Below are 12,487 nucleotides of genomic sequence, written 5' to 3'. Positions count from 1 at the left end.
CCCCTGGACTCTATCCGTCACCACCATACGTATGTAGTGGTGCGTCTCGCTTGAGTAGAACAATCTTTGTGCTAGCTAACACTATTACGTTACCAGATAGCAGGTGAGCAGCATCGTCCTCAAACTACTCACAAAGGACCTCCAATTACAGTAAGCACAACGAGGTATGTTTAATGTGATTTTCAACCTGTTCGTCTCAGGATATTTTAAGCCAGGTCGATGTATATAAACGTGTTTTCGCGGACTAACCGTCACAACTCAGGATCTTATCTAACGAGGTTGAATGACGTTGCTAGCACAATCATTAGTAGTACTATGGCGGTGATACCCAATATTAGCCACCAACTGTTTGAATTTCGTATTCCAACTGGAGATGGGGTTTATTATGTTTTTATTGATTCCCACCTTATTATGGTTATTATGGTATGCCCCTTAACGGTTATTTTGGTAATTAAGTAGTACAAAACAATATACTGTAAATGTGTCATTACTTGTGGTCGAGTCATGGATCACACATCTTTAACAAATTCATTCACATCGATCGATTGGATATGCTCATTCAAACGACTTGACAAGTTCAAATCAAGGTCACCTATAAAAGTTAGTGTAGTGTAGGTTCAACAGGAAATTTCACCCGTAAGCTGAATATTCCAAAGATTTTTGTGAGTAGCGTAAGTGTACATTAAATACACAGTGGTGTGGAAAAAGTGTTTGCCCCCTTTCTGATTTCTTTTTTTTTTTTTGCATGTATGTTGCATCAATGACAGTTTTTCAATGAAACGTTTTATTATTAAGGGAGAGAAAAATATCCTAACCTAATAACTCGTTGTGCCACCCTTAGCGGAAACAACTCCAATCAAAGGTTTGATAACTTGCAATGAGTGGCCCACTAAACTTTGCAGAATTGTTGTCATTCAGCTACATTGGAGGGGTTTTCCAGCATGAAGTGCATTTTTAAGGTCATGCCACAGCATCTCCATAGGATTCAAGTCAGGAGTTTGACGAGGCCATTCCAAAGTCTTTATTTAGGTTTTCTTCAGCCATTCAGAGGTGGACTTGCTGATGTGTTTGGGATCATTATCCTGCAGCAGAACCCAAGTTGGTTTCAGGTTGAGGTCACAAACAGATGGCTGTACCTTTTTTTTTGGAAGACGGCAGAATTTAGGGGGGGGCAATCACATTTTCACACCTTAGGTCTATAAAGTGCCATTCACATAAATGTGTTGTCTAGTGTTTTAAAAGCCCATTCATTGAATTGAGCAGCCACTTAAGTGGCAGTCTGATGCTGGCAGGTGATGATTAAGGTGGGATATTTTCATCTGCAGGTGTCGAAGACTTGACTTGAAGTGTTCTTGTGGTACTTGGGCCATTTCAAGTGTACACCACGCATTTGTTGCGTTAACATGACTCTCTGCATTTTTAGTAACCGATAACTAATGTTAGACAAGCCTTAACTATCTTCTTTCTTTTGTTCTTTTATTTTTTTAGGACAAATACAGAAATGGCTTCCCAAATCCGCCAAAACTTTCACCAGGACTGCGAGGCTGCCATTAACAGACAGATAAATCTTGAGCTTTATGCCTCTTATGTTTATCTCTCGATGGTAAGATATTTATCAAGCAGTATACAGTCGTCCCTCGTTTAGCGCGGTTCGAGATCCGAATGTAATAAGAACATTTCCGCAAAGTAGGATTTGTCTTAATAAAATAAATATTTTCATAAGTAGAGCATAGATAACTTGTTTATGACTTTCTAAATATGGTTTATCCCATTATTGGAGCCCTGTAGACATGAAATAACATCCCTATAGTCACCTTTACACCCATGTTATTCTTATTTTTTTTACTCCACAGCCTGCACAATGATGATGGACCGTCTTCATGATCACTGTAAGGATAATAGAGATGGCCCCAGCTTTAAGCATTAGTATGCAACCGAGCTAAGTAGTTAGCTTCCAATTTATTTACTCTAAATTTAAAGTGTTTCAAACGGAGTGGGGAAGAAGGACAAAAAAAGAAGGCAAAAAGTACCAGTTCCACACTGGATGCGAGCAGAATTGTTTTTGCTATGTCATGTTGGACATGCCAGAATACTACACATGACTTTTAAATATTTGTTGACGAATAATCGTATCCAATTGCGTGAAGTAGTGACATTTGAACCGCGAAGTGACGAGGGACGGCGGTAAATATATTTTTCAACAGTGAGCAATGATTTTCCTCTCTTTATTAGGCATATTATTTTGAAAGGGATGATAAAGCCCTACCAAATTTTGCCAAGTTCTTTGCGGCCCAGTCCAAAGAGGAGCGCGAGCACGCCGAGAAGCTGTTGACTTTCCAGAACAAGAGGGGAGGCAGGATTTTTCTACAGGATGTCAAGGTAATTTGAGATACTGCTATCTTGTAGAGTTGAAAAAATAAACTACATTGGGGGCGCGGGGGTTTGTTACTCCCAGGAGCAACTTTGAATGCCAATTTAGGAGCTAATTGTTTTTGTAGACAATGCATCCAGTGAATAGAGTACACACACTCTTACTAAATGTACTCGACAAATGTGAGGAAATGCCAATAATGTGTCTTTGTGTTTATAAGAAACCTGACCGAGATGAATGGGGTAGTGGCATGGAGGCTTTGGAGTGTGCCTTGCAGCTGGAGAAAAGTGTAAACCAATCTCTGCTGGAGCTACAGGAAATGGGCGCGCAGCACAACGATCCTCATGTATGTCTCACATTTACTTATATTTAGCTTGCCCTGTTAATACTTTGTATTATGGATCTGTGATGGGAATAGGTGTTTAATTTATCAGTAACAATTCAATTGTTGTTTGGAATTGTTACTGATGCAATTCTTAATGATTATGAGCAATTAAGGCAAAATAGAGTGCACTACTTGGCTGTAACCGGCAGAAGGTGATTTAGTCTAAACTGCCCTTCCATGAACTACTTCACTAATTGTTGAATTTAAACATGAATTCTCTTTTCTCCCCGCAGCTATGTGACTTCATTGAGACCCACTATCTGGATGAGCAGGTCAAGTCCATCAAGCAGCTCGCTGACTGGATCTCAAACCTGCGGCGCATGGGCGCGCCACAGAATGGCATGGCTGAGTACCTCTTCGACAAACACACCATGGCTGAGGAGGCCAGCAGTCAAACATAGGCCGATGAGCTGCGGTATCGTCACTCACCTCTACATGCCCTTTGCCACGCCTTATTCAGAACGTCTGTTATTTGCAGAGCACAAAAGCCATATTTTTTTTTGTACTCGTGTGCCGTTTCTGATTCAATATTTTCTAATGTTGCCTTGTTTCACAAAGGATTGAAGCACATTCCGAATTGATCAAAATGAGCGTTTGCATCCATTCTAGTGTCACTGTCTGGTAAATTACAGTGAGAAAATGCTATGATCGTCCTGCTGACTTTTCTTTCTCAGAAATCATTGCGCACATTGAGAGAAAGAGCCACTAGATGGCAGCAGGTACCGTAATCTACCATATAATTGAAACATCTTGTTACAGTTGTACACAATCTAAAGTCAAATTTAATCATGACACCCACCACACGTCTCAACATAGTCACCATAAACATGAATATTGTTTGACTTTTATGTAGTAGTCATCAGGATACATGTATTTTATAACAAATATTCATTACTGGGCCTAATATTTTTGTGTTAAGCTAGCCAAAACAAATATATGGAACTGATTGACAAAACAATAGAAATTAAAAACACTGGAATTCTTTTAGCTAGGATTCTAATGTGTATTGTAAACCTCATAGTTCACTTTTTAAAGTAAATAATGCTACAGCTACTGTCGGGTGGGCGATGTACAATAAGATTGTTTTCTCTAAGTGAGCACTGTATACCAAAGCACAGTGGACATATTGTGTGATTGTATAAAAAAAAAAATAAAGCTGCAATAAAATCTAATTCAGGTTTTTAATGTTTTTATTGAAAAACAAAATACTGTTTTATTACGTGAGCAACAATTTTAAGGACGGTAGTTCAAATAATTCCCATATAAGTTCCATATGTTTGTTTCTTCCCCATATGTTGACACTGAAATCCTTTAAGGTGTTCTGGGCCTTAAAAGTAGGTTAATTGTTCTGTAAGTGCTCACTCGGAAGTGGAGATTAATTCCTACATGTGTGATGCAAACAGCTTTTTCTCAGTCCTGTTTCCTTCCTGTACACGCCTTGTTCCCGCTACCCTCCACCAGCACGCCCAGCAGGTCTCCTTCAGCCAATGAGATTCCAGAATCATTGGGGGAATTTGGTTGATTGGCTTCTTGTTGAGAAGGCGCTGAATTGGAAGCGGTCAGGTTATTCAGCCCGCCATTGCTTGCCTTTGCGTTGGCAGTGAAGTTGCAGTGGTTGCTAAAGCTACTCAGACTTGTGCCGTTACAAAGACCTACCGCTGTGCCAGCGCTGTTGCCGCTTGTCACGTTAATGCTACTGGAGCTGTTGTGATTACTTGGATTTGCTGGCCCGGGACGACAGGGAGGGGTGAAGGAGAACACCCTTTCTCCCCCGCTTCCCATCGTCCGAGCACTTAGAGGCCCAGGTTGGCTGTCAGCGGACGGCAAGGCGTCCAGCGTCAGGCACGGTGGTGGAGGCCGGCGTGACAGCAGGCCGTGCCCACGTCGGAGTTTTGATATCGGGCATAGCTCAGGCTGCGGGTCGGGGAAGGAGAAGGCCGGGGTAGTTGGTGTCTCGCCATCCTCACTCAGCCAGGGGAAAGCAGAGGATGGTGGCGGCGGGATGTGGTTGGGGGTGTCGGGCAACAGCTGTGAGCCCACCATAGGAGGAGCCAGGGAGGTGCAGCTGCGGTCCCACTCGTTCTGAGGTCGGCGAGCAGGTCTTGGTCGTGGCACGGCTGGGGGAATGCAATGAATGGGCGTCTGGGGGCAACTGTAGAAACCCGGCCTTTCATAAAGAGGCAGCCCAGAGAAGCTGTAGTCCCGTTCTTGCTCTGAGTTCAAGGGCTGGCGTGCTTGGTTGTGGATTGATGGAGCCTCTGGGTGTAAGTAAAGGGGGAAGCGATTTAGTGGCGCTCCAGGGCGGCGGCGCAGCAGAGAAACCCGAGAAGAGCGAGGGAAGTTGGGCGACTGAACACCAAGAAGGCGACCCAGGCCTCCAAGCAGCGGGGTGGAGTAGTTGGCTTCCTCATTTTCTTTAATCTGCTCCAAATTGGACTGAAACTCCATCTCCTCCTTAGGAACACTAGAGTACAACCACCATAAAGCGAACACATTGTTTACATACATTATAGCTGCATATTAACCTTATGTAGTAGTGTCAAAGTGTTTGCCCCCCTTCCCATTTGTCACGCTTTAATGTTTCAGATCATCAAACAAATTTAAATATGAGTCAATCACAACACAACTGAACACAAAATGCAGTTTTTAAATTCATTCATTCATTTTGGCGGGGTACACCCTGGACTGGTCGCCAGCCAATCACAGGGCACATATAGACAAACAACCATTCACACTCACATTCATACCTATGGACAATTTGGAGTCGCCAATTAACCTAGCATATTTTTGGAATGTGGGAGGAAACCGGAGTACCCGGAGAAAACCCACGCATGCACGGGGAGAACATGCAAACTCCACACACAAGGGTGGAATTGAACCCTGGTCTCCTAGCTGTGAGGTCTACGCGCTAACCACTTGTCCGCCATGCCGCCCCTGCAGTTTTTAAATGAAATCTTTGCCCCCCATTAAGACATAGAACTGTGGTTTAGCACACCTGAGTTCAATTTCTTTGGCCACACCTGTTCTTAATCAAGAAATCACCTAAGTAGAATCTGTCTGAGTAAAAGATCCTCACCAGCTAGACATCATGCTGAGATGATGCGACTTTACAGTAAGGTACACAAAGTTGCAGTAGTTAATGAGGAACGAACCTACCTAACCTACCTAGTAAATACTTTTTAATGTATGTGTTTCTCAGTGTAACATATTGTAAAGTGAGAGGAAAGCAATTGAGTCTGAAAAAATGGTTAAAAAGCCATTTCTAAAAGCTTTGGGACTCCAGCAAAACACAGTGAGAGCCATTATTCACCAATGGCAAAAACATGGAACTGTGGTGAACCTTCCCAGGAGTGACTGGACAACCAATATTACCCCAAGAGTGCAGCGATGACTAATTCAAGACGTCATTAAAGACCCCACAACAACATCCAATCCAAAGAACTGCAAGCGTCACATGCATCAGTTAAGTGTTCATGGCTCCACCGTAAAGAAGACGAAAACAGAAACAGCCTGCATGGCAGAGTTCCAAGACGAAAGACACTGCTGAACAAACAAAACAGTAAGGCTCATCTTACTTTTGCCAGATGTGGCCGAATTACAACAATTCTGCAAAGATGAGTGGGCTAAAATTCCTCCACAGCGCTTCAGGGACTCATTACAAGTTATTATAAATGCTTGATTGCAGTTGTTGCTGCTGGGGTGGCCCAACAAGTTATTCAGTTTAGGGGGCAATCACCTATCCTCACTGGGCTATGTTTGGATTTTTTCCCCTTATAATATTTCATTTAAAAACTGCATTGCTGTGTCATTTAATAATATTTAATTTATTTGATGATCCGGCGGTCGAGTGGTTAGCACGCAGACCTCACAGCTAGGAGACCAGGGTTCAATTCCACCCTCGGCCATCTCTGTGTGGAGTTTGCATGTTCTCCCCGTGCATGCGTGGGTTTTCTCCGGGTACTCCGGTTTCCTCCCACATTCCAAAAACATGCTAGGTTAATTGGCGACGCCAAATTGTCCATAGGTATGAATGTGAGTGTGAATGGTTGTTTGTCTATATGTGCCCTGTGATTGGCTGGCGACCAGTCCAGGGTGTACCCCGCCTCTCGTCCGAAGACAGCTGGGGTAGGCTCCAGCACCACCCGCGACCCTTGTGAGGGAAAGCGGTAGAAAATGAATGAATGATGATGTGAAACATTTAAGTGTGACAAACATGCAGAAAAATAAGAAATCAGGAAGAGTGCAAACCGTGTCACCCCATTATATGTGCACCTGATATCCAGTGCAGAACCCATGAAGGAAGGTTTGCAGTGGTCAGCGCTGGCAGTGGTGTAAGGGGGTCGAGGCTCGGACTCATTCCAGTACATATCTTTCTCAACCAGAGGCAGGCTGTCGTACATCTCGTCTACAGACAGCAGAGACACCTGGAACAATAAAACACATCTAGTGTAAACACAGCGCACTTTCACACCTAGGAAAAAACTGCATTAAAAACCTGTAAGTTGCGATCGACAAGCCAGTTGGTCTCAAAGTCGTCGTCATCTTCGCCAAAAGGATTTATGAGTTGCTCAGCCACCTGAAAACCAGGATCATGCAGACATGAGACATGGACCAATCATAAAACAGACATCATTCACCGACCTTCAGCCAACCAACGTAGAAGAAAAACTGCAACAACGTGAAGACTGGCAAGTAGAAGTCTAGGTCGTGACCTGGGTACCCTTGGGCTGGATCCAAGAACTGACGACCAATCAAACAAGCCAGGAAGAAGCTGTAGACCGCCACTGTTACCACCTAATCATCATACATTAGTCACACTTCAGAAGGTTCCACAAGGTTTTGGTTTTTAGTCCAAATTATTTCCATTCAATACTTCAAGAGGGGACATATTAGAACCTGGGTATAGACCAGAGGCAGGCTGATCCAGTCATATCCATACAGCTTCATGCACTTTGCCCTTAAACTGTTCAACTCCTGAAGACAGAAGAACAACGGTATTCTTTCAAAAGTGTTCCCAGATGGTTAATTTCGCATGTACATGAGGACCTACAGTGAGAATGGCTGTCAGAGCCACGTCGTTGTTGATACGACCCTCGGTCCGGGCCCTCAGAGCCAGACTGACGAACCACATGCAGGGAATCCAAAACTTATTATGAGGGGAAGGCAAGTCTTCGAGATGCCTCAGTTCCTCTGATGTCATCAAACCTGATGGGGACACATCATCTGCCATATACCAGGGCTGTCCAAGTTTAGACACCCATGCCATGTATGTACGTCCATGTGGACCAGTATTTACGTATCTGTTGCTTTAATTTTATAGTCTAGACCATTTTTAGATAGAGCAACTATTTTTTTCACATCCTTAGTTCTTAACCAAGAACTGACATGTTGAACTTCCAGTGACCATTCTGAGAGTGAAACCACCAAATTTAACACACCACTACAATTTTGTGAGCTTGCCAGTGTGTATTTATGTAAGTATTTAAGTAGTTTTTGCGTTTTTAGTCCTGGTCAGCAAGCAGCACCGGGACTTCTAATCTCAACACCAGATTACATCACCAGGTTGGAACAATTCTAACGGTACAATGAGTTCCAACACAACAAATGGAACCAACACCAACATGCCTGGATTTTGTTACCATGGAAACTGCTGTACTAGTTCTGACAGCATACCTGCCTGCACCAGATGCTCCATCGTGGGGAACCTCTTGTAGACGGCAGTGCTGACGGAGCGGTAGATGAGCACACCGGACAAGTTGGCGTAACGCATCAGAGTGCGCCTGGTCAGTCGAGAGGCCTCGTCTGCACCGCGGACGTGACCTCCAACTAATGCTGCCAGTCGGTCAGGCCAGGGGACGTTCTCGAACTGACCCCACCAACGGGATACCACCAAGGTCACGTAGAAACCTGGAAAAACCAACAAGAAAGTTGGCAACCTCATGGCACTATTGACTGTAAAGAGAGCAATAATATTGTGAATGAGTGGTGACTAATACAGGATTATCTTTTACACACAGGCGAGCTTGGTGGGATGTGGAATGAATGAAGTCCCGGAGCATTCACCGAGGGAACGCAACTGGAGCTCCGCTGCCCATGGAGAGCAGTTTGTCCAGTGTCCTGCTGTCTCTCACTGTCAAAAATTTCTCCCAGTGAATGTCGATAAATTGTTTGGCTTTCCTGGCTTTTTTATTATACAAATTTGGGCAATTTTGTAGCGTTGAAGGAGATGAAGCCTTTGAAAATGTTTTTTGATCCTAAAGCCGTTCTCTGATGGTCCCCGGACTGCACGCGACACAAGTAAGAACCTTAATTTGGGTGAAGGATCACAAACAATTAATCGGACATTCTGCGGGTCAGTGGTTAGCACGCAGGCCTCACAGCTAGGAGACCTGAGTTCGATTCCACTCTCGCCCATCTCTGTGTGGAGTTTGCATGTTCTGCTTGTGCATGCGTGGGTTTTCTCCGGGTACTCTGGTTTCCTCCCACATTCCAAAAACATGCTAGGTTAATTAACGACTCTCTTCATAGGTACTATGAATGTGAGTGTGAATGGTTGTTTGTCTACATGTGCCCTGTGATTGGCTGGCGACCAGTCCAGGGTGTACCCCGCCTCTTGCCTGAAGACAGCTGGGATAGGCTCCAGCACCCCCGCAGCAACCATACATTTCTCACCATTGTCCAATATTACATACATCTGTAATTGTCATTTATTTTCTGTCGTGCCCCCACTGGGGGACAGAAATGTTTTTGCGGCAACTCGATTTGAAATATTATCGAGGAACTGGTAATATTTATTTATCTGTACTGTACTGTACAAACTGAAACTAGTGAAATGCACCAAAAGGGAGAGCAGTGAAGCATACAAGCGTATTCAAGAGTCAAATTCCATGCCGAGTATGACAAAAAAAGGCCAGCATTGGTAGTCCAGCGAACGGCATCATGCCACGTCCATCATGTGAACATCTCCGGGCACTGTGTATGGTTGAGGCTAGTTTGAGCTACAGCAATATATCCGGGCGTATGGGCTGTTGCCAAGCCAAAATGAGAAACTTCCAACAACGAGCTCTGATGGAATCCCGATGGTTACCAGGGCGAGAGAGAGGGACAATTCCCGACCAGGGTCGCTACATCTGGTTGCAACACCCGAGTGAACAGTTTGGCCGGGCCACTTGTACAGCATGGGAAACACCCGGCAGGAACAACACCCAGATCAGCATCCCCATTGTGCGGTGACCCGGTATTGACAGTGACTTTGTGTTTGGCAGGTGCCATTTTCTTTTAGTTTTTTTTTTTTAATTATTCTTAAAACTATTTTTATTTCTGTATGCCAGTATCTTTAAACAAATGATTAATATGAGTAAAATCAAAATAAGCTTTTCGTTAAATAAATACATAATGCATCTTCCTACTCCTTCTCAGACTTCTTGAATCATCTTTTTTTTTTTTTTTTTTTACTTCTGCAGGTGTACCTAATGAAGTGTCCAGTGTGTCTCTCGGCTTACCAAGAACAAAGGAGACAGGTATGAGCTCTGCATAGCGGTCACAGTATAAGGACAACTTCTCAAACAGCCTCTTCTGCTCAACATTTAAGACAAACCTATGGTGAGAAAAACATTAAGGTAATACAACAGTCACAATATCACTCAACACCAAGAAGTCTTAACACACAGTTGCTCTCAAAATGATGTGACCCCCCCCCCAAAAAAAAATGTGTAGTACTGTAGTTGGTTGCAACCACATACAGTAAATAAATCTACTGTTCGTTCCAGAGATGTTGACGTCCACCAGGTATTTGTCAGGTATCGTCATCATCACCAGTTGCTTACATGTTAACATTCACAAACACACTATGGACAATTCAGAGCAAGTGTGTCCAAAGCGTTTTCCAACAAGGGCCACATACTGAAAAATTAAAGGATGCAAGGGCCAATTTGATATTTTGTAAAGCAATATGTAGATATGCTAAGGAGTTATACTGTATATACACAGTAGCCGAGTGATAACACAGTCGCTAGCGTTCGACTCTGTTTTACCGAGTAGTATGTAGGCCACACAGTCAGGAGATCGGGAAGACCTGGGTTCGATTCTTTGTGTGGAGTTTGCATTTTCTCTTCGTGTGTGTGTGTGGGGGGGGGTTTCTCCGGGTACTCCGGTTTCCTCCCACATTCCAAAAACATGCTAGGTTAATTGGCGACTCCAAATTGTCCATAGGTATGAATGTGAGTGTGAATGGTTGCTTGTCTATATGTGCCCTGTGATTGGCTGGCTCGGCCCTCGCCCTTAAGACATCAGGGATAGGCTCCAGCGTGCCCGAGACCCTAATAAAGATAGGTGGCATAGAAAATGGATGGATGGATATTTTACAAAAAAACCTCCATCTCCATGTCATATAGGTGAATCGTATTATTAGTATGAAATCTGTACTTTTCTCGTTTTTTCCATTTTTTGCCGCTGTTTTCTTTTGAATTTTCCAAATATTTCTACTTTTTCCTCAAATAATTGTTTTTGAATTTTCCCCTTTAATTTTGAATTAAATTAACATACATACTTAAACCCGTTGCCATTATGACTGGACCAAAAGTAAAGCTTTATCAAAATACACATATTTTACTTGAAATTACTATCAGATGAATTAACCAAGTAAATGTATTCAGTATTTCATGTGAATTAGACTGCAGACTGACATCAGACTGCTGAATGCCAAATAAGCCCCTCTACCAGCCCACACGCACACGCAATTTTTTTTTTATTATTTATTAAAAATGATTTAAATTATTTGTGCAATTTACTGTTTACGCTGTACATTGTTGTTCATATTTGATGACATCTATTTATTCTCCACATAGTTATTATTATTATACGGGAGCCAGGCAACGACATTTCGTTGGCAATTTCACTGCTGGGGTATTGTGCAATGACAATAAATCTATAATTAAGATGTATGCTTTTTAAGTGAGCAGATGTAGGGGCTATGTGTTCTGGTCAAATGTGTGTGGGAACCAGTGTTGTATTCACTAAGCATTATTGTCTTTTAAAAGTCAGACTTTTCAAATTAAAGTCTCATATCGGATCTCATTAGAGTCTGAAGAAATGTACAGTATACCTATAAACAACACTGAAGAAGTAGTAGAGGAGGGTGAAGATGATGAGCTCCCTGTAGAGGAGTTTGTAGATGCTGCCCTTCCAGCGTAGAAGCAGGTGGAAGAAAGTCCCCAGGCCTGCGTCCGCCACCCTGCGAGAGTAGGTCACTGTCATTGTTGCTGGTGCTGCTTCTTAAAGGCCAACTTCCTCGTTGACTGTGGCCTGACATGAAGTATGTATGTTGATTCCTCGTAAGCAATCGGCCTGCTCTGTCTGGCTTCTACAAATAAAAAAAAAAAGAATGGATGAAACAGCATAATATTGTAGCACTTGAGGTGTGCACTGATCATTTAAAGGTCTACAAAAGGTCACTACAGGTGAACAATACCGACTGTGTTACTTACCACTGAAAATGCTAATGCATGGCTGTCTGTGTGGAAGTTTGGAGGTGAGCGGTCAACCTCCACAGAGAGAATGTTGGAGGAAAAGAAATAGCAGGAAAAGAAAAAGGAGAACGAGGTGCTGCTATACCTCCGGTCACTTGATGACTTAATCTGTTTCAGCAACAAAGCTGCATTGTGAGGTACCGCAGGCCCCGTTAATCTGAACAAATCACACACTATCGAGCTAAACAGGTCCTTTAGTACAGT

General features: G+C 43.2%; 2 protein-coding genes across 3 annotated transcripts; one reads left to right on the top strand and one right to left on the bottom strand.

Moving 5' to 3' along the window:
• Position 1: 1 nt before the first annotated feature.
• Positions 2–3,928, top strand: fth1b (ferritin, heavy polypeptide 1b). Of its 2 annotated transcripts, none has more exons than XM_058075182.2 (5): positions 2–164; positions 1,489–1,603; positions 2,233–2,379; positions 2,592–2,717; positions 2,990–3,928. In XM_058075182.2, the coding sequence occupies exons 2-5, from the start codon at positions 1,502–1,504 to the stop codon at positions 3,155–3,157; spliced, it is 543 nt and encodes a 180-aa protein (XP_057931165.2). In that variant the 5' UTR covers positions 2–164; positions 1,489–1,501; the 3' UTR covers positions 3,158–3,928. The 2 variants fall into 2 exon arrangements, with proteins under 2 accessions (XP_057931165.2, XP_057931166.2); XM_058075183.2 differs by having other exon boundaries at positions 26–150.
• On the bottom strand, positions 3,787–12,345 carry best1 (bestrophin 1). The gene is made up of 10 exons (XM_058075130.2): positions 12,242–12,345; positions 11,860–12,117; positions 10,259–10,353; positions 8,430–8,663; positions 7,807–7,961; positions 7,653–7,730; positions 7,398–7,550; positions 7,252–7,332; positions 7,029–7,180; positions 3,787–5,220 (listed from the first exon to the last, which is right to left on the bottom strand). The coding sequence occupies exons 2-10, from the start codon at positions 12,009–12,011 to the stop codon at positions 4,167–4,169; spliced, it is 2,154 nt and encodes a 717-aa protein (XP_057931113.2). The 5' UTR covers positions 12,012–12,117; positions 12,242–12,345; the 3' UTR covers positions 3,787–4,166.
• Positions 12,346–12,487: the final 142 nt, after the last annotated feature.

Source organism: Doryrhamphus excisus, linkage group LG1 (assembly GCF_037039965.1).
Source record: "Doryrhamphus excisus strain RoL-2023G ecotype Guam linkage group LG1, RoL_Dexc_Guam_v1.1, whole genome shotgun sequence".
Taxonomy (NCBI): Eukaryota; Metazoa; Chordata; class Actinopteri; order Syngnathiformes; family Syngnathidae; genus Doryrhamphus; species Doryrhamphus excisus.
This window is presented reverse-complemented; position numbering and strand designations above follow the sequence as displayed.